General features: G+C 39.2%; 2 protein-coding genes and 1 pseudogene across 6 annotated transcripts in view; 1 reads left to right on the top strand and 2 right to left on the bottom strand.

Moving 5' to 3' along the window:
• The window catches only part of LOC145492549 (uncharacterized), a 28,664-nt gene extending 23,086 nt beyond the window's left edge, over window positions 1-5,578 (bottom strand). The window contains exon 1 of the mRNA XM_081471998.1: window positions 5,255-5,578. Within this exon, the coding sequence (XP_081328124.1) occupies window positions 5,255-5,324 (70 nt within the window). The 5' untranslated portion in view covers window positions 5,325-5,578. The remainder of the gene's footprint in view (window positions 1-5,254) is intronic.
• On the top strand, window positions 7-2,641 carry LOC145492667 (uncharacterized; annotated as a pseudogene).
• Window positions 5,579-8,578: 3,000 nt separating the features above from the next.
• Window positions 8,579-22,295, bottom strand: part of LOC145492285 (uncharacterized) — a 21,020-nt gene continuing 7,303 nt past the window's right edge. The window contains exons 3-19 of one of the 5 annotated variants that reach the window (XM_081471688.1): window positions 21,366-21,620; window positions 20,905-21,171; window positions 20,239-20,532; window positions 19,777-20,088; window positions 19,552-19,587; window positions 19,354-19,473; window positions 18,831-18,852; window positions 18,628-18,667; window positions 17,823-18,081; window positions 17,362-17,472; window positions 15,789-15,979; window positions 15,554-15,676; window positions 15,373-15,443; window positions 12,131-12,171; window positions 11,948-12,044; window positions 10,857-10,956; window positions 8,579-9,796 (exon numbers count right to left, since the gene is read on the bottom strand). In XM_081471688.1, the coding sequence (XP_081327814.1) occupies window positions 9,728-9,796; window positions 10,857-10,956; window positions 11,948-12,044; window positions 12,131-12,171; window positions 15,373-15,443; window positions 15,554-15,676; window positions 15,789-15,979; window positions 17,362-17,472; window positions 17,823-18,081; window positions 18,628-18,667; window positions 18,831-18,852; window positions 19,354-19,473; window positions 19,552-19,587; window positions 19,777-20,088; window positions 20,239-20,532; window positions 20,905-21,171; window positions 21,366-21,620 (2,408 nt within the window). In that variant the 3' untranslated portion in view covers window positions 8,579-9,727. Of the gene's footprint in view, window positions 9,797-10,856; window positions 10,957-11,947; window positions 12,045-12,130; window positions 12,172-13,119; window positions 14,539-14,559; window positions 15,230-15,372; window positions 15,444-15,553; window positions 15,677-15,788; window positions 15,980-17,361; window positions 17,473-17,822; window positions 18,082-18,627; window positions 18,668-18,830; window positions 18,853-19,353; window positions 19,474-19,551; window positions 19,588-19,776; window positions 20,089-20,238; window positions 20,533-20,904; window positions 21,172-21,365; window positions 21,621-22,295 lie in introns of those variants that run through there. The other 4 variants (XM_081471691.1, XM_081471690.1, XM_081471692.1 and 1 more) reach the window with 4 other exon arrangements.

Genomic DNA, 22,295 nt, shown 5'->3' with positions numbered 1-22,295 from the left:
CACACCATGAAGCACAAAAAGGTATTTTGACTTCAAGAGAACTTAAAAAATGTTATTTGAAAATTTGCTTAGAATTCAAACAAAACCAGTGAAAGAGTATGTAAAAATTACCGGAACAAATTTAACAAAATGTATTGTGAGAAATTTGATTATCTTAAAGGCAACCTGAAATTTTATTGGAGGTTAATAAAGTGAGTGATCAAAACAGTAAATTAAAATCAGAGTTACGTGGGTATTGCAAAGAAAATGATCATATAATGTCTGATCCAGAAGAGATAGCTAAAATGTTTAAGGAGTACTTTGTATAGGTTGAACCAAGCCTTGCTGGAAAAATCCCAGAGATTTTTAGGAGTTTCGGGATATGAGATTTTAAGGTAAAAAATTAACGGGATACAGGATATTTGGGGGTAGAATTAATAGGATACGGGCTACTTAGATCAGATGGAAAGGGATGTCGAGTGGGAAAATCGTTAAATTTTGCATTCTTAATTTACGGAATACGGGATATGGGATATAGTAAACAACCGCATATAAAAACGCATGATTTCGGGGTTCAGGATGATCTAGTTCTTAGGGATCGGTCATTAGTTATCGCCTGGGGCGGGGGGGGGGGGGGGCGGAAGATTTTGTGGGGGATCACATGGTTTTCTGAGAAACGGAAGGGGGCATCAAGCGTAATTGACAGGCACAAAGGGGGGGGGGGGGGGGGGACCAGAATAAAAAAATGGAATTTCTGGTGGCGGTGGGATCTCCATGAATATTTAACAAATGATCGCCTCCTTTTTACGAAAATATGCTATTTAATTATATAATAAAATAATCAATTGTTGTGCATGTCGTATCAGTGACAATGGATTGAAACTGTTTAATTTTTAATATTTCAAATGTCAAAGTTCCATGTTTCAAATTCTTTTATAGAGAATCGAATAGAGTCGATGGAAAAGAGTCAATAGAAAAGTTCATTGAACGCGGCCGAACGACGCAAGTGTAAGTTTTTCGTCTATGAAAAGCAAAGAGCAGATCAACTAAAACTAAGGCTGAAAAAAATGCTTCACTTGTCAGAGGTAACGGAAATGTCTGAGCACAGTAAGTCTTTGCTTGCCTGTCGTATGATTCCGACCATCAAAGGCATTTTAAATGTTATTGACGAAGTAGCAAACAGTGATGGCTCAGTTGACACTGGAGATTCCAGAGTTGAATCTATTTAATTTTTGAAAGTAAGCAATGCTTGCAAACAAGGCCTTGAAATAATTAGCGATCTCCGCTTGCCACCCGTGAAGCCAAGATGGAAGATCTGACAGATGCCGGACCTGGTGTTGGCGTTTCTAATTATGAAATTCGCTTTCGCGATGCTGAGCTGGCTCGAATTCGCAACTCGGATTACCGAGTACGATGCCACCGCTCGAGAGGTGACAGCGGGCAAGGCGAGGCCGAGCGAACAAATTCGGCCATTTCAGAGGCTCTTGTTGACGGTGCAACGCTGGAGTGGGAGATGTACCGTCGATTCGAAGATCTCTCTGAAGACGAAATCAAGGCCATGTCTTTCCATTCCTACGAAAAGTACGAAAAAGAACGCACGGAAAAAAACGCTTGGCATGTTTGCAAGCAGGTCGCCGAAAGGATAGACGACGGCCCTGTCCTGAAGAATTGCATTAGTAGTAGGCTTAGTGAGTCTTCCGAAGAGTTGTTTTTTTTTAATGCTTCTGAGCTTAATGCGTACCGAAATGCTTCAGAAAACAGTAAGGCCGCAATACCTGGTGCGGCCTGTTTTAGAAAGATAGAGAGCGTTATTGAGGACCACTATATCCGAGGAGAGCTCTTTTTTTAATTTTGTCGGGATGCCTATAATAGCCAAAGAGATGCAAGCTCCACACTCTGTTCCTGGTGTACCAACAACAGATGGGTGGGACCAGTAACAGAGAGAATCCCCAGCCTGTGCCAGACAAAGAAAATCCAGGACATTTTATGGATGTGTACGAAACGCCAACAACTGATCGTACTCCAGACGATTATCAACCGAGGAAATGTCTGAAGGACTTGTACGAACAAAATGCTATCTTTGCGGACAATCCAAACACCGTCGCTGCTTTCTGTGCTACCTACAATGTCGAGGAAAAGGATGTCATTGAATACCTTGGTCATCTAAATGATATAAACATTAGGAAGGATATTAAAACAAGGGAGGTTAACGAGAAAAGAAGATTAGAAGAGGAGCTAACATACAAGGATTACAAGTGGGGCACACTCATTGAGAATGGAAAAGGTGAGAAGCTGAAGGTGAGAGAGCTTGACCTTTACCTTAGAGAACATGGCCTGACCACTGTTGGTCTAAAGCTGGACAAGATAAAGGCAATTCGCTGTCATTACTTCAGACAAAAAAGTACAGGCAATGGAAATGAGTTGTCCAGCAGTGAAGAAGAGAGTGAAGAATCAGAGGCGGAGTCTGATGACGAGTCAGATGACGACGAGAATACCGAACAAGATCTTGTCATTGCTGACCTCGATGAACAGTCAACTGTTCGTATACCAGATCTAACTTTTGTACCAGATGAGCAAATAGCTGAAGTTACGGTACAAGCATACACTGAATGAAAAGCCAAAAAAGCAAAGAGGAAACAAGAAAACAAGAAAAAGTGGAAAAAAAAAAAAAAAAAAAAAAAAAAAAAACAAAGACTGATCTAACACTACAGATCAACAAAATAGTGGTCTCATTTCACTCATTTTTGCACTTCCAGATGGCCGAATTACTGCTGAATATGACATGCTCATAGGTACTTGATAGACTCTTATTAAATTTGCAGTCTATTAAAAAAGTAACTTTGCACTGTTCAACCATTTGAGATTGTTATATTGCTGCATGTCAGCTGACAACAGATAATGGGATCCAGACTAGAAAAAGACACGGATCAAGAGAGACTTTTGAGACTGCGGGATAAGGGCCTCATTATACTGTAAGTACATCATAGATTAAAATTCTACCTGAATGTTAAAAAACACTGAATATACACCTCAAAAGTTGAATATGGGTGCGAAGACATGGGAAGGGGGATCACGACAGCTGTCAACAGTGTTGAGGGGGATCACTTCGGTGATACAACATTTAAAGGGGGGATCGGCCAAATTTCGCCGTGTTCAGCCCAAAATACTCCGCCCCCCCCCCTCCCCCAGGCGATAAATACTGACCGGTCCCTCATTTATCGGGTGTTTAGTGAGAAAGCTTGCACGCTTATAGAGTGAAACGGTTCACCCAGCCATGAGTGGATTTTAAATTTAACACACACTTATTCATTCAACCAAGAGCGAAAACATATCACATGATCGTGGAGAATGCAAACAATGTCACGCAATCTCACGGTAATAAAATCACAACAGTTTAGGCCAAATTTAGACTAATTTTATACCAAAGATTCAAAGGTTCATGTCTGGATTTAGGAAAAAGGAAAAACCTTTTCGCCTGACTGCCTTCGATAGCAGATGTGCTGCGCTTGAAAACCCAGGGGGTTCTCCGTTAAAGAAGGTTGCGGCAGAGAGCTCAGGGGCTACCAGCTGATACTTAGTCAGGCCCCCACGATCTTATCTTATCTTATCCCTAGCTAGAAACCCGTCTACCGCCTGACGAATTGTTTGTTTAGCAAGAAAACTCAGTAATATCGGAACAAACAGTTTTTCTGATAATTCCCAGTATGCAACAATATCAACTTTCCCAATGCCTCAGATGATTTTCCTAACAAACATCTAGCAAACAATCCTCAGCAAGTGCGCCACTGAAAATAATTTAAAAGCGGAAATTTGATTTGAACTGCCGCGCTGGGTCACTTTTTACAAGTTTGCTCTTACTTGAAAGGGATTATAGTTAATGCATTCCCCATCAAGTCGAAGTTCCCGAATAGGAAGAAAGTTTAACTCCGTTTCGGTTTGAAATGCGGAGGGCTGGAAATAGTTTCTTTGAAGAATGGCAATTCCACTAAATCCGACTCGGATGAAGATCAACCAAAACAGAATCGGTCAAGTTGATGGTGTAAAATGTATATTAGGAGCGACTGTTTAAGAATTTCACAAAATCTAACTTAATTACGGCTCGTGGTCTTGAATGCAATGAGGAATACGTTAACCACCGTTGCCATGCTGCTGTGGTTTTATTCCTTAACCATTGCTGCGATTATAGATCAGCTAAGTCATTGTTCTTGCCACTTGAAGTAAACGAATAAAGCACAATAGAAATAAAACAAGGAAGCATTGGTGCGCCTGTGTTAAATAAAGGACTTATTTAGCTTCCTTTCCTCAGGCTCTAATTGTACCAGAGATCCAGTTCGTAAAAAGAAAGAACGTTTTTCCGATTCAAAACCACTTTTGTAGATTTATCTTTGGTATGTTATCTCGTTAGAGTACGCTCAGAGCCTTTTTTCTATAAATGAAGAGGGTCTTGTTGTATATATTTTAAGTTTTACCATATGGCATTCTTGCATGCACGTGACATTTTTCAGACATAACATCCTTAAAATACCCAAACCTTTATGAAGCACAAAGGTTCCATCGATTAGTAGCTCTCCCCGTCTTCCTAAAAGAAATCAGCCTGACAGAAAGTCTTTTGGTTAAAAATGAACCCATGCTTGGATAACGTTTGTTGTTGTGTCCGTCTAAGGAGCTTTATGCCCCAATTGGCTTAATTTTGCAGTTGGTATTAAAGCATCGAAAGCCGCTTTTGGTGCTATGATAGGAGGACTTGTAATAGCATTTTCGAGAAAATCTCCAGATGTAGCCGTTCACGCAGCCAAATGTCTGAAATGATTCAGTTCATTTTATTGTGACAATTTAGCACTATCACGTTCATGGGGCAGAGGTCATTCATATTTTTACAACCGAATGTCAATTGTTCGATTCCGCTTTTATCTTTGTTGTGATCACTTTGTTAGTACCTCAGTTAAGTCTAATATATATTCTGTGAATTGTGTTCATTGGTGACTCGAAATGTTCGTGCTGCTAGATAGACTTTGAGGGAAATGACCTGTTCTAATCACAATGTAACTTAACCCAAATTAGTCGAGTACACTTCACTGAGCTATTTTCGCCTATCTTGGTTTAATTTCCTGCAAATTTGAAACCGAACACGTTGAGTACGTCGCATTTATCGGAAAAGACTTCTTCATCATTTCACTCTTCCGGGATGCTGCTTTTACTCGGATTATACAACTGCAAATAGCTTTCTTATGATATGCGTGACGTAAAATTAAGTAACTTAAATGTCTGCACCTACCTGTAGGCGGAAGTATGAACATGATTAAATATAGAAGACGGGCTGGTGCGAGGAGGTTTTCCGCCATCATCAGCCTGTAGCAAAGCTTATTGTCTAAGCGTTGTTGTCAGATCCAATCGAAGAAACAATGCCTGTCGCTTTTGTAGTTTGGGAGGCAAACGAATTCAGTTGGATGAATACCGTCCCAGCGGTTGCCTCTATTTGGAAAGTCACACTTCAATTAAATTGAATCACTCTGGTCATGCATCAGTAACTGACTCGTCCCAGGACGTCTCTTATGTGAGAGACGACTGGGCAATATAGCTCGTTATATTGTGAACATTGTTTTGGAACAAAACCACCAGTGGCACATTGTATGTGAAATAGAAGATATTCTTCAATATTCTTATCTAGTTTTTATGGTCTTTCCAACATTTTATAGCTACTTTATTGTTGTTTTTGTTTTGTATACAGGGCTGTCCTGAAAACCACTCATGTGACGAATGCACCTTATTTAACAATTGTTCTTATCATAAATTGTTCTTATTTTATTTGAAAGTTAAAACGATGTGGGAAAACCCTATTGCCAAAGGCTAGTAGCGTAAAATAGATGAAAGAAACTAACAGGCCACTAGTGGAATCAGCTTGTCAGTGGGCTGCTTTTGACACAAAAAAGGTACTAAATAAGAGGGAAAAAAAACATCTAATCTTTCTCCTTTAACCATCACTGTATCAAGGACGGTAATCTCGTTCCCCGATATTTCGGCCGTAAATTTAATAGTAGGGTGGAAAGGGGGTTGTTAAGACATGGCTCGCACTTAAACCTGTACTATTTGCTGAATCTTAAATCATTCTATATAAGCTGATCAATGTAATGAGCAAACAGATTAACTCAGCGTCTATAACGCCGCCATATGAAATTTCTGGTGCAATATATAATTTTTCCAGCAAAATCCTCGGCGTCTACATAGAGCGTAACGCAGTATCTGGTTCCTAAACGACACCAAACGATGATAACACAACGGTTTTAATAATGTCCAGAAAGCCCGCCATTACAAGCCGTAAAACAAAAACACCTATATCCAGGATACATCTCATTCTACTGAGCAAGCCCGAAAGCCTCGGCTATGACATCATAACGTTTGTACAGAGAGTTTTCACTCTTTAGTATCAGGTTTTTCAGAAGCTTTAGTCTATAGATGGTCGAGGTTTAGAGAAAGATTTTCCCGGTTTATAGTTTATTTTTGGACATTTTCTAGCAAAACAGGAACTGAGATGAATGAAAAATACATCGCGGTGCCAATTAGGGCTTAGCTGGGAAACTGGGGAGACGCGAGGAACGTCGGGTAACTTTCCTGACACAACCCGTGCGATGCTACAAGAGCGAAAAGGAATAAAAAATGTATGGAGTTACTCGATAAGTCTGTATGTTAATTCGATGTGAGACATAAACTGAATTACTCTCTAGATTTCTCACAGTCGAGCTTAAAACATAGGCACGCAAGGCGTGCAAGAGTTATTTCTTTTGTGTGAAGTGTCGGAGATTGGAGCATTCATGGTACCGTAATGATTTGGTTAATTTGACAAGTTTTTTTGGTTGGGATGTTACATCGGTCATGGTAAGATAGCTAAATTGGGGGAGCAGGGATGGCGCAGTGGTGAGAGCACTTGCCTCCCACCAATGTGGCCGGGGTTTGATTCCCGGACCTGACGCCATAAGTGGGTTGAGTTTGTGTTGGTTCTCTTCTCTGCTTCGAGGGTTTTTCTCCGGGTTCTCCAGTTTTCCCCCCTCAGCAAAAACCAACATACAGCTGATTCCAGCTGGCTCTAAGCTGTGCTCCAAGGTCACACATGGACCGTATAGCGGCTGCCAGAGGCGCCAATGTATGCTTTCGGTTCGACCTTGTTGAGCTGCGTCGTTGCTGTACTTTGCGACGGCGATTAGCCGCGACAATTATTTTTATTATTATTATTATTATTATTATTATTAAATAGTAAGCCATAAAATGTTTGACTGAACAAACTACAGTAATCTCACACGTCTCCAGGTTAATGTAGATACCATCTTATTTTCTAACAGGCAATTTGATTCGTTCTTTGATACAACCCGCACTGTGATTGGTGTGACACGCGCACATGCATAACTCCCTCACTCACCCATCACATATCCCCTCCAACCCCCAAGTGAAATTTTTGCTCAAAAATACTCAAGTTAATTTAGAGACCTTTTCGCATTTTATACGAGTCGTAAGTTTACCTTTTTACACAACACAACACAACACAACACAACTCCACCGAAAATAGAAAGAAAGAGAAAAAAACCTCTGACACGTTGAAAGTCTGATTTAATTAAATTGCACTTTAACTTGGTGCCGCGCAGTCTTCAAAGAACATTTGAACAGTTTTCATACTTTTTACCTTCAAAAATATCGGACTGAAATGAATGTCATCAAATAAAACTTTTAAATTGCTACTGTAGAGACGTAAAAACCGTCCAGAAATGAAAGCTTCTTTTTTGTTTAATATCCTGGAAACAATAGCCGATAACTTGCCAGCTCTAATTGAATTTACTCCCATATAAAAAACAAAAGTGTTGAGTTACCATTTGTTACTAAAGATAGCAAACATCTCGTGGGAAAGAATTGTGACAATTCGTCCCCTCTAATTGAATTTACTCCCTTGTGAAAAACAAGAGTGTCAAATTATACTTTGTAACTAAAAAACAAAAATATCTCGTTATATTTGCATGCAACAAGAACAAAACAATCGTTACCCGCACTTACTATTGTAAACGTTAGAACTGTTTCAAATCTAAAGTCTCGTCCCCTCTAAAACACAACCTAAGAACTATAAGCGTCGATTCGTGACCTCTAATTGAATTTACTCCTTGTGAAAAACAAAAGTATCAAGTTACCTTTGTAACTAGAAATAAAAATATCTCGTGCATTTGCATACTACTAACTCACGAACTGTTTCAAACCTCAAGGCTCATCTCGTTCATTTAACTAAAACCCTCAGCCTAACCCACAATAATGTCGAAGTAAACCCAATATATGAATACTTCCTCCTCTTTTATAGAAGAATAAATATGGCCGTTCTGAACTGGATCGGGATCAAATCTTCTCACATACCATTTACCTTTACAACAAGAAATTTGATTGGCTGTTTATAGTAGATCCAATCTGATTGGTGTGACATACATACATCTCTTACTCACTCACTGACTCACTCACTGACTCACTGACTGACTCACTCATCCATTGACCCGTCCATAACATAGCCGACGCGCCGACTAAGAGGTATTTTTTTTTTACAAAAAAATAACTCAAAAATGGGGTGACCGCTGCATTCAACTTTATTGAACGAATATCATCAAACTTGTTGGTTTATTCAGAACCGATCGGTAGAGGACATAGTCATTCTTTGGTTATTCTGTAAATTGAGATTTTTACAGGTAAATTTATTATCAAAATGATAAAACTACGACGTTTCGAAGTCATCTTGACTTCATTTCAAGTAGTGGTGCTAGCTTGTCATGAAAGTTCCAATTTAATTGTGTGACAGTTTATCCTATTTTTAAGTTGCGTGATTCGGGGAATCTAGGAATAATAGAAATCGGAAGCACGTGCCTGATAGTCTCAATTAGTTCAGTCGATGATTACCAGTTAATCAGCACCAGATTGTAAACGCGTTTCATCTTATCGACAAAACATGTAAGCTTGCGTGTCAGGTAATATTCCGTGATCAAAGAAACTGTTTAGAAAAGGTTGTAAGCCAATCAAATTAGGTTTCGTTAAGTTTTAAGGAGTGCCGTGTGAGAGCGAGAGAGGAAAGCGAACCTTGTGATCTTAAAATAAACTTGTGAAGTTTGCGAAGAACGGCCTGTTGAGTATTGGCATTCGCAACAAGCTCTTGAAACTACAGCTAACACCTCTACTTGATAATGGAATCAAGATGACTTCGAAACGTCGTAGTTTTATTCTTTTAATATTCATTATCAAATGTATCTCTAAATGTGCTCTTATTAGATTTATTATTAAGATAAATCTGGAACGTAGTCGAAAGTACTGAGCATGTGCACTGCTTAACGTGTCACATTCCTAACACACGATGACGAATTCGACTCCACCAGATGTTCTCTCCCGAAGAATGAGGACACTTGACCCCGAGATTAAGTATCACAAATAAAATATCTACTCTAAACTTTCCACACTAAACTACATGTAAGTTAATACGATTTTAAAAACTATCTTTACAAAATCACAGTGTTCTTTTACTTTCTCTGTAGCTGAGGCCCTTATTAGTACTGAACTGTCGTAAATGTTAATGCCTATCCAGAGTCACAACTGTCTTACTGTGAGCTTGTAGCACGGACACCCACAACAAAAGCGGGAGCAAGCTTTTCAGAACAAAGCTGAGCTATTGTTGCAGGCCTGGCAATCAAAAGTATTCAAAAAGCCGCGTCTTGATTGGCCAAGTCAGCCGATAAAACAGTCATTCAGCTGCGAGATCCTCAATATTTGCATACAAAGTGTTGTCATACTCTTTGAGGTTGACGTAGGTCTGTAACAGAACGGTAAATCATATTATAAGTAAGCTGTTATTTTCACGGGCAAATTGACAGTCACAGAGAAGAAGAAAGCTAAAAACGAATAGTAAAAACACAGTCCATTATATAATTATCAAAAAGCCTGAACCCCAGCTGCAAAAAGGTTTTCAATTATATTTTGGAAGTCTTGATGTTTTAGCCTAAGTAAACAGTCGTCGTTTCCTATAAATTTTACCGGTCGTCGACGAAACTGACGTGAAAACTGATAACGTAACCCAGCACTACCCATTTCCGACACATTTGCCTTTTCATAGCTTAGTGTTCGGGAGAATTTTGTAGCAATATTTCGGCTGTATTTTGGGGTGAGGTAACAGAGCCCTGTCAGTGGTAAACAGCTCGGCCTTCTGTACGCGGGTTTTTATGACCATGTTTCAGGAATTGAAGACACAACGAAACCGGTTATGACTCAAAATAAAAACTATATATAATGATATTTTCTTCAGGGACAAAGTATAAGCCAGAAAACAAGAAAGCCTCTGGCGCTAGTTAGATCACAGACAGTGTTAATTTTGGATCACTACGGATCGGAAAGAAGGAAGTATAGGCGATCGAGTATGCACCCAAAAGAAGACTTGAGTTCATAATCAAATGAAAAAAAATGAATTGATGGTCTGATGGTTGACTTCAATTGAGTATGAACAGTAGAGAATAATCTTTAAAAGAATAATGAATAAAAACTCTAGAATATCCAAAATTTGTTTAAAAATATTCCCCTGCAACCTTTCCGCCGCGTCTGAACATCGTTACAATCAGTGTATTTACTTCATTTTTGTAAACTGCAATTATCACCATGCGGCAGATCACTTTAACAAACAGTGATTGCTTGGAGCAAAGTATTGATTTACGTGAGTGCTCATTGGATTACATGCATGTATTAAGGCATAGGATGCAAAGCTGTGATAAAAGTCGAACTAAAAACTTACAAACTAATACCAAAGGGAAAATAAACATCATCAAATTTGCATTACTGAACATAAATGACAGGTTACAAAGAGTACTTTCAGGTGAGTTTACCTTGTGGTTTCTTTCCATTTCTTTCATCGTTTCCTTTAGTTTGGCAAACGTTGGTCGATCGCTGGGATTTTCTTCCCAACACTTTACCATAGTCTGGTATCTAACAAATAAAAACTTTTAGCAACAGCAAGAGGAGAGGAAAGACGATTTGTAACTACAATTAAATCATTCAAACGACCACATGGCATTCATGATTCAACCGAAATTTTGTTTGTTAGAAATTTACCTGTAGGATCTATTCTTAAAAAAAGACATCTTGTACACCCGACAGTAAAACCTTTTAGCGTTTTTAAAGATAATGTTTATGGGTCTCGCTAACAAATCTGGTAAAAAGAAATAGCTGATAGCTAGCCATTGTATAATCTCTTTTAGTATCACCCAACTAGTGGACTAATGCAAATCCTGGTGCAATCGAGCGTGACGCTTTCTTTCGTTTTATTCCCAAATAAATATCTCTTCAACTTACATTTGCTAACTTTATTATTGCCTTTTCTGTCCGACTAGTTGGGTGATACTAAGACAATTAGACCCTTCGCCCTCAAGGGCCACGGGTCAATAGCCCATTCGGCTTCGCCTCATGGGCTATGGACCTGTAGCCCGGAAGGGCTACGGGTCTAATTGTTAAATAGCGGGATCTTTGTTTACAATATCTGTTTCCTTACCAAACGCTTCAGTTTCTGATAGAAAGAACCTGATTTATTGAAGACTTGATGTATAACGCGGCTTTAAAAAGTCCAAAGTTATACAAAAACTATATGGGCTCATCAGGACATTTACAACCTAAAAAAAGGTTTGCGGTTTTTGAAACTCAATATCACTTCAATATCACACCCAAAGAGCTAAAACTTTCACCGATTAGTTTCATAAGCTGTCTAAAGAAGGGTGCTAGAAAGGCAAAATGTAAACAATGATCGCAGCAAAGATTCCCCTGAAGACAACAGTATGACGCTAGCGCGTTGCCAGTGATCTCTTTGCTCGTGTTTTGGCAACCATTTTTACCGTGTTATTGCGTCACAACGTTGTCTATTTAAGTGCACACATCGGCTAACTATGCTTCACATAAAAAAATGGGTAACAAGACATGTATTTACAGTTTGTTATCCACATGTTTCGGTTTCGGCATTCTGAATCCTTCCTGAAGTTTCGTTGCGATTTGACGAGGGTTTATTCCTGGATAAGGAGATCCACCTAGATGTGATAAACACAGGCAACATGATGGTTTGCACGACTCAGTTATAGCTTAGCTCAGTTATAGCTTGTGTAACTAAACCTACCTATGGCGAGAATCTCGTACAGCAGCACGCCATAGCTCCAACTGCCAAAACAGACAACATAAATAATACATTACTGGTATCAAAAAATTGTACGGAAAGAGGAGTTGTAAATGTAAATCTGTAAAAAAAGTGGTCATGCACTTAGTTATACAAGCACTAAGCTCAGCTAGTTTACAGGCATGCCACTGAAACAAAGGAAACAATATTTCAAATAAACGTAACAGTTAATAATCCCAACTGGCAGGAGGCAAACCAGATGGCTATTTACAAAGCGTGACCGAGGATTTGAACTCGGAACTACTGAGAAACAAATCCCGCAAGTGGCAGGATGGAGGCCTTGAACCCGGAACCTCCGGACTACAAAACCAGCGCCCTAAGCCACTCGGCCACGCTGCCTCCTCAAGGAGTTGGTGAAACAATGAAGGGAAACAAGGGTTGTTAAAGTCACCACTGCTTGGCTTTTTGTTTCGTTTCCTCAGAAACGAAACGGTATTGTTTTCAGTTCAGGGGTGAACTATTTACATAGTGATTTGTAATATCCAATCAGAGTAAAGTTCGTAATTGTTAATGTAAATACGGTGGAAATTGGGTCATCGCAAGAAAATGTGGCGTTCCGAACATTTCAATTGCTGCTTTATTCCAAAATGGGGAATTACGACTGAAACTCTCGTTTCTCGTTATTAAAATACACAAGAAAACTATACACTGGGCTTCTATTCGGATAGTAATGGTAAAAGGAAGTTTATTTTGGAGGTAGAGAGATCGCCAGACCACGCGATTTCTCCACTAATGTGATATTTTAAGCCCATGGAAGCAGTTCGTTTTGTTTAGTTCAACGAAGAAATGGTACTGTTTTCCGTTTCAGAGTGATTTATTGACATAGTAAGTATGAATGCTATCAGCCAGTAACGCTTGTAATTCACAAGGTAAACATGTTCAAGAAAAATAACTTCTCGAAACTAGATTTTATTTCTTGACACTGAAAGAAAAGGAAATTAAAATGTCATGCAGGTGGAAATAATTGGCGACTTAAATGTTCCTAAGTCTTACTGAAACGATGTATTCTAGAGAAACGAAGATATCTGTTTCCGTGCTTGATTTAAATGTGATTAAGATCACAACTACGGCGACATAATTTTGGCCAATCAGAACACTTGTCAGGAATAACAATCCCGCCCCTTTTCTGTGGCTGTTTACGGGAAAAGAACACGCACTTGGAGCGTTTGGAGGATACTACAGATACGAGATATTGTGGAAGGTAACTAATTCATCGTATTGTAATTTAATTAACGTTGGTATATTGCAAAATAGGCACAATGTGGCTTTTTTATGAGGTTTTCTTCATATGGCAGGTGTCGACATTTTCCAGATTTAGTTGAATTTCTCGAATTTTCCGCCACAATTCCAGTAACTTTACTTCTTAGAGCGCAATTTTAAAAATAAGAAAATTTGTATTTCGACATACCGCGGCATTTCAAGAGCTGGTTTCCATGAAAACACCGATAGCATTTGTATTTTAGCTTCATAATATTCAAGCGAAAGTGTCGTCACACATGAGGCGTCCTTTTTTAAAAGAAAAATATACTGCGTCACTGACAACGAAACGTAGAGCGCCACATGCTTTTGCCTCTCAGCTTTATTTAGCCTCACACACAATACTTTGAATTTCTGAAAAATTTGGCGGGGCTGTGCGGCCCGCTACCCAAAGCACTTACCCTATTTAAGACCAAAGTCTGCGATTTTTCTAACCTATTTATGGCCTGACCCTTAAATTAATACCCTGTTTCAGACCTGCCGTAGTTTTCTAGGTCAGAATGATGTTAAAGGTATTGTGAATGGCTTTAGTTGCTGGTCTTATCGATAACGATGAAAAAAGTAGCTTCTTCTAAAAAAACATACCGAATTCAAGACTAGAGTGCAAAAACCATACCCAGTTTGAGACCAAAATTACCAAAATCGATATTCTACTTCTGACTAAAATGTCTTAAAAAACACGTCCCTCTGACGTTGGACATACCTATATAGCCGATGTAAGGGAGCCCCCCTCCCCTAGGGCAGAGTCAAAGTGAAGTATCACAAGAAAATACATTTCGAAGCGCGTTGACTGTAATAGCTGATACATGTGTGGACAACTTAAATTAATTGGCCCTTTCTCTTTTACAATAGGTTCAGTACTAAATCTTACCTGACCGAAAAACCCCAGGCTCTGACAACTGAGCAGATCAGTGCGGTGCAAAGCGGCGCATTAGCACATATCCCTCTCACCCCAGGACTTCTCATGCACAAGATATCCAAACCCCGACCTTTCTCAGACTTTCAATACCTTTCCGGAAACGAAACAGCATGTCTTTCTGAAAAATAGCTCCTTGTTGATATTGCCAGTCATGTTTCTCAGTCTGTTGAGCAAACTGTAATTTCCAAGAATTAGATCTTTTTAGAGAATCGCTTTGTCATAGATCTAGATATATATTTTTTAAATCAAGACTTGCGGTCAAAAAACATTTTTCATAGCTTTAAGAATTATTGCATCCAGTTATTATGTCAGAATAAACTTCTTTAATTGTGAATAGCTTTTACCAACTCTACACGAAACGCGTGTTTTGGGCCGTCAAGGGAATACGTGAATATCCAATCAAAACGGGAGGGAGAGGGGGAGGGGAAAAAAACGGTTCATAACGGGCCTAGGCATGTCTGGATATTTTTGGTGCAATGGCTGCTCAAATTTGTACAAATATTGAGCAACAATTTATGAGTAAACCACGAGACCTTCAACATCTCCACTCACGTTTCCTTATGCACCCTCCATGAAGTATATATATTGGGCAACCATCACGATATTATCACAGAAAATTAATTAGCCTTATGTTCCTCGGTCAATTTTCAAAACCAGTGACCTCCCTTTGTTCTTTCTTTTATTCTCAGTCATTCTAGTTTGGTTTAAACGTCGACCCACCTCTCCATCGTCTCTAACCTCGAAGGTCATTCTGTACAGTTTGCTTGTGGGGATCGGAGTTCCAAGGAGTCCAAGATTTTTCTTTGCCTCTAGCGGCAGCCCATTTCCTTTCTACAGGCGAAACGCTCAGCAGGAAACTCCAGTGTCTTTTTATTATTGGTTTTTTAAAAAGAATCAAAAGCGTTTATGAGCACCTGGTAAAAATCTTATCCTTTATGAGCTTTTATAAACCCTTGAAAAACAACTGCACGTGGAGACAAATGTTGTTAAGTCGTTGTTTAGCACTTACACGTCACTTTGTGTTGTGTATGTTCCATATAACAAAGCTTCATAAGCAGTCCACTTAACAGGCAACCGGCCCTGAGAGAAAAATAAATAAATAAGCAACTTAACCAGAAGTCTTTACGCTATCCTATGATATTCGTCGGATGTTTATCAGTAGTCCCATTCGGTCAGGCTTATGTACTCACTCGACTTTGTTTGGTGTAAATATCATCTTGCTGAACATTCCTCGCCATCCCAAAATCTGTCACCTTACATTTCTCTCCTTCACCAACAAGAACATTTCTGGCCGCCAAGTCACGATGGATTATCTGAAACAGATGTCGTTTTTAGTTAATCTGCTTTACTGCTATTGGGTTTAATAATTTCCTATTTCGAAAATACCCTTTCAGTCACTGAATTGCAATTATTATAGGTTTTTACCTTCCTCGACGACAAATAAGCCATCCCGTCAGCTATCTGGCACGCAAATCTCATCAACTGCTTTGAAGTTAGGTTGGTTTCCGGCTTTTTATCCGGGTTATTAAAATACGTGTCATTGAGCCCACGACTCTTTCTCAAATAACCGAGCAGATCACCGTACGGCACATACTCAATAAGGACCAGTAGCGGATCTAAAAGAAAGGAGATACAGCCATCACGTAAAGCGCAAAAAGAAAACGAAGATTTGAATTGACTTCACGGCTAGAGCATTAGCGAATAGGCTCGATTTCCGCCGCTTTCTCGAGTCAGGTCTACGTTCCTCCCCGAGAAGAGACGGCTGGACGCGTGAGCGGCAAAGCATGTCTGTGACGTAAATTCATAATTTAATTCTTGCGGCGCTTCAGGTGGCCGAAATGTCACCTGATGACAATCATAGGCAGGCACACATGACGCCTACGGCTCGTAAAATTTGTGGCGTTTTCGCAACTTCTTTTAATTTTGGTCCTCCAACCTATTTTGTTTCACATTATTGTTGGGGAAGGACATTACATGTTGTGTTCTATAGAAGAGTTTTTTCTTTCTTTTTTTAAAAAAAGTAGAGCAGAGCTGTTTGACTATGGTGTAGCAACTGTCATGTCAAAGGTCACGCACATGATGTTGTATGGTGTGCGTGGTGTTGACACCATGTTTATGTTTTGCTAGTTCGCTTTGCTTCGGCTTATTTAAAAATTTAATTTTGTCTGGCTTCGCCAGAGACTGGTGTCGCTTCCCTTCAAGAAGACTGCCGTGCACATCAATTCGACTGAGTGTTTTGTTTCTTGAGATCGATGTCTGCGTTTATCCCTCTCTTCGTTGACTTTGTTCGTTAAGGCTGTTGACTATTTTGCGTGTTGTATATGCCACTATGGTTTAGATCAGGCAAGATTTCATCAGTTGACGGTATTTAGTTAAATGTCCCACTAATGCGATCGCACTTCATATCGCACAACTTCTTTGCTACTGCGAGAAAGCTAATTTATGCAGCCTGCTCGATTCAGGCAGGCAGATTTCTTGTTGGTTGAAAGTAACAATGTGAAGTCCACGAGTCCAGCCGTGAGTTCGGGGGAGGAGCGCGGGCTCCTTTCCCGAACAGCGGCTGGTAATCGAGCCTAATTAGCGAAGAGAGGAAGTGTTTTTTTCGCACTGATGTAAAATACTCAAGAAAAGACTTATTTACGTGTAGTTCATTTTACAACTTAAATGCCGGTTATGAGCCCTCTAAGTGTTCCTCTCTTATAAGAATCCCTGGTTAAAGACCCAGCTGTTTGCTAATGAAGGTCGGGTTTCCAAAAAATGTAAGCCTTCCCCAGTGTATCCGTGTTATCTCCTCACAGAACATTGCACTTCAAATACAAATAGGCCTAGGAAGGTTTTTAGTCAATTCTGAAATGTGAAGTGAAACAACGAGCTTATTTGGTAGTCAAGCTGTCTTTCTTAATAATCTATAAGCGAATTTTGTTTACACGCTCTTAAAAATTGAAGAATACGCCCATATTAACGTGTTCCAATGATATTTTAAGAGCATTTCCCTTACCCGACTCAGTAACGCATCCTATCAGCTTGATCACGTGAGGATGAGGCTTCAGTTTTTTCATCACCTCAAGTTCTGACAGCAGGTCTATCCGGTCGGATTCAGGAGCGTTGTCTATTTGAGGTAAATGAAATTAACAATAACATGTTAGTCAATGAACGAATGAACGAATAAACGAATGTATCAATCAAACAATCGATTGATCAATCGATCAATTCAATGAATCCTGTTCAACGATAACTCGATTCTGGAAAAAGAAGAATTCAAATAGACCATTTTCGATATATTAAAATTCTAACTTGGCTCCGAGGCTTGGGGGAATAAAACAAAAGGAATTACATCGAGTTTAAGTGATGAATAATTAATTTCTTTTGTTTTATTCCTCCAAGCCTCGGAGCCATGTTAGAATTTTAATATATTGAAAATGGTCTATTGTCTCTTTGACTAAAAGTTTTCTATATAACCTTTCAACATTTTCACAGCCACAGTTATGACCCTTTGGCTGCCATAGATGTTCTTAGCTGTTGCCTCAGCGACTTGGGAGAAAGCCCCCTTTCCGATATTTTTAATGATATCGACTTGCTCTCGACCGATCTCCCAGCTTCTTGTTGAAGGATGAAGCGGTATGTAGTCTCCACCACTGTTAGGAATCTCGTAGGTTGTGCTGGTAGTGTCACTTGTTTCTGTGGACTGAACTTCTGCTTCGTGGTGGTCAACAGGGCTCTTGAAAGGACAAGAAATAAGTTATGAAACTAACTTCATCAGCGTAATAGCAGCTGCGTCGTATGCTCATAAATGATTCGAACCTGTTTGGGGGGAGTGGAGGGTGGACACCACTAAGAAGTACCAATTCTAAAACAACACATTAGCTGAAACTTTCATAATTTTCGATACCGATAGATACGATTGCTTCGAACACCCTTTACTTGTAAAGTATATGAAAGTATTGTCATAAATCAGTTGATTGTCAAATATCCCCTGTCATATTTTTTTCGGCTCAATATCCTGAAAGATACCGCGAAAGCTCCCGCTGTGGACTGCTTAAGGCTTGACACCATAAGAGGTACCACAACTGCCTTTTCAACCTCAAAAGGTACGACGAACACACCCGTTCTTCTTATATGGCAGTTCTCTTTTCGGATATTCAAAGGAATTCATTTTATTTATCAGAAAGAAAATTTCCTTCCTTTATCTATGCCAACCTGTTTCTGCTAGAAACAGCTTTTTCCGTGAGCCTATACCGAAAGAGAAATGGAAAGAACAACTTACCATCTGAATGGAATCTGCACGTGACGAAGACCTGCCAATGCTGCAATTAGAAAACATTTCATTTTAAATTCTTAACTCTTTGAAATAAGTACTGTTGTTGCTTCCTAAGTGTGTAGTTCAATTAAGACTTTCCCTAAGGCAAAGGATAAACTATACAAACATATGAGATTTTTTCACCACTGAACTTTGATTGTTGTACTCACCGTTGTCCAGACTTAGGAATTGCTGAAAAACTAGAAAGTGTCCTGAGAATGACAAAATATATAAAGAAACGAATTGGGCCTCTTTAAAAAACTTTTATGCCACGATGCCTTCATAAGAGATCTCTTTTTAGGAATTTTGTCGACTATTTTAAGAAACAGCATGAGTAAGAGAATCCGTAACATTTTAGTTAAGCTCGTATCTTAGGCATCCGAGACTTTTCCCGTTGCATGCTTGGATCGGCCCGAGCCCAACTTGACATGGAGTCCAGAAGGTTCTAGTTAGGATGGACTTACGGGAACACTCTGCCCAGAAGGGCTAAATATCACGATGAGGATGTAAAAAATGGGTAGGGAATTTCATGATTTGAACGGCAGAAAAGGATAGGAAAAGTGTCCTGTAGGGGCCATTTCAGACAAAGGTAACGACTAATTCATTCAAGTATGAGGAATTGAGTGTAATTCCGCTTGGACGACTCGATACCTTTGTTAATTTAAATTGTAGTAAGGCATCTGATACGATTACCTGGACCTCGACGTATCCTCCAGTGGATAACGCTAATAACAACTATGATTATCACCAATAGGATTATGACACTGAGATAAACAGCATGAAGAATCTCCAATTCTTTGTCGCACCTAACAACTGATAATATTCATAATAAACGTTTGAAATACGAACACGTGTTCAGTTATGCAGGTATACACCGAATTGTTTCAGTACCTGCTTGATTCTGGTTCGCAGTGGATCTAGTGGACTCTACAATAACAGGAAAGAAGACAGAATTAGGATTGACACTAAAAACAGTACTCGAAGATAATAATACTAACTATTCTGTAAGGATTCAGATTAATCTATTTACTGTACAATGTTACTCATTTGTTTTGAAGAAAAGAAATTTGGAGATCAAAAACTAGTTAAATAATTTGTATTTTGTTATTATTGTACCTCCTAAAACTCTGATCCTCTTTATATCGTGCTTTTCTTTCAAACTTTCTCCATATTTGTTGGTTGCAGTCACCACTAAGTCATACCGCTGGCCTTTTCTGAGTGTGACGACGTAAGCATGGATAGAGACATCATAAATGACCTCAATCTTTATCCAGGTTCCTACGGTATCGTTACTTGTAACGTTTCGAATATACACAGTGTATCGTGTGATGTCCGCTCCATTGCTGCTTTGCGTTGTCCATTTTATGACCACTTCATCGCTGTGTATTTCGGCAGGCAGGTCTATGATGTCTGGTGTTCCGGGAATTCCTGAGTAAAAACAATATTCAAGATACTGTTTGCTAATAGTCGGATAAAATTTGAAATGTTGCCCCATTCTTTCCGAAATAGTAGTTTAAGGGACATCTTCCCTTCATCAAGGTTGAACATTCAATTACGGAAAGCTTCTGAATATCTTACCGATAACCTTTGTTCTGATAGTCTTTTGCACAGGTGCACCTTCAAAGACAGCATTTCTGGCAAACACCTTCACGTTGTACTCGGTATTTCGCTCCAAATCTCCAACAGACAGACTGGTTATTCCAGGGTCAGTAATATTAACATTCTTTATCTCAGTGCTACCCTTTAGTATAACCACTCGGTATGCTGTGATAGGATTCCCTCCATGAACAGTTGGTGCGGTCCATTTTACGGTCAGTGAGGTGGCTTGAATGTCTGTGGCTGAAGATATGATGACCGGGGATCCTGGTTCTTCTAAGGAAATCAAAAGAAGAAATTTGATTTGCATCATTATATCTCGCTTTGTATTGAAATGAAGTTGACAGTATGTTGTGACAATCCCTCACCCTGATCGTTAAATTAGTGGTAACGACGTCTTTTGAATGTGGTAACCTGTAACAACCAGGGAAAAGAATCCTTTATTTCCGGATTTTAATTTTCAATTTTTAACTTCCATGGCTGTTAATACTGTACAGGTTTAAAACCAAAATATGTAATCGAAACGTCACGTCAGTGTTAACTTTCTACAGCACTTAAGCGAACTGGTTAACTTTTAGATGATAAGAGAAAGGGACTTTTCTATAGCTGGACTATTAAGCTCAAATACTTTGTTAAGCTGACACATACGTATTTGTTCCAGAGTCAGCGAGACGTCTTTTAAAGAATCAAGGCCATTGTAAGCGACACACTTGTATTCACCAAAATTTTTTTCATCATTTAAGGACACCTCCACTGTACTTTCTTTTGCTGTGACTATGTTCAGTTCATTTCCATCAGGTTTGTGCCAGATAAGTGTTGGTGCAGGAACACCATCTGATACACACTTCAACGTCACTTTCTGACCAATCCAAGACTTTGCAGCTGATGAAGTAACACTTACTATTTCTGCCGGGTCTGTGGAAAAAAAAAAATTTCGCTTCAGAGCTTAGGCAAAAGGAACTCCACCCAAAATTTTAAAGCTTATCTTCGATGTCTAATTGGGAAAGTCCGCAAGATAATTAAACTTTGGTGTGCCTTTTAAAACAGTCAAGTCGAAAGATAGAGATAAAACTGTGCATAATGAACATGTAATAATAATTCAGACTCACAACGAACCACCAAGATTTCTTTGTGAGATTTTGTTCCTGCTGAGTTGTTAGCTGTACATGTATACAGTCCATCATCTGTCCTCTTTATTTGATCGAAGTTCAAATACGCTGTTCTCCTCCCGGAACTTTTTATTTCTCCATTTCGTATCCATGATACTTCCGGGTCTGGTTTTCCAGTCGCTGTGCAACTGATATTGACTGAAGATTCTTCAATGTAACTTCCGTTTATTGATGGTGGGCTGATAACAGGTATTTCTACGAAGAAAGGAAATTGTTGAGCAGTGTTAAAAAAAAAAAAGGATTACAGCTAGTACCTAACAATCAATCGGAAGAGACCGTGTTTTACCTCTTTTCCAAACACCGCGAAGGGAGTCGAAAATACGACATGAAGCGGAGTATTTTTGACTAACTTCGAGGTGTTTGATATATCTTCTCAATCGGACACTAAAACTAAAACTACGCGGGGAAAACGGAAAAAGAAACTGCAAACATGTATGCTTATTTAGATGTTTTATTAAAGGCAAGTCAAACAATAGCAAGAAGCCATTTTCCAGTAAGGACAAAAAGGTACCTCGAGTGAATGATGATACCGATGGTGACAATGATTCACAGAGTTTTTTTTCAATTTAATTACTGTCGCAAGTAATTCGAATTTGCTTTGGTGCAGCTTTACTACGTTCTTTGATTGGTTTAAGATGTTTCTGCGCCTCCTAATCAACCAATCATATGCAAAACTTGAACTTATTGTGACTCGGTATGTACTTCTCCCGCGCCAGATACGTGTATTTGATACGAGTCTTTATAGGTTCACTTTGTTGTTTTTGTCCGTTGCAGTTGCTAATCACTTAACGTGTTTTCTTTCTGATAATAAGTTATTATGTGATAATCAACATGGCTTAAGACCACTTCGTTCATGTGTAACTGAGTTGC

Source organism: Orbicella franksi, chromosome 7, assembly GCF_964199315.1.
Source record: "Orbicella franksi chromosome 7, jaOrbFran1.1, whole genome shotgun sequence".
NCBI classification, from domain to species: Eukaryota; Metazoa; Cnidaria; class Anthozoa; order Scleractinia; family Merulinidae; genus Orbicella; species Orbicella franksi.
Note: the sequence above shows the minus strand (reverse complement) of the source record. Positions and strands in the feature narration are given on the sequence as shown.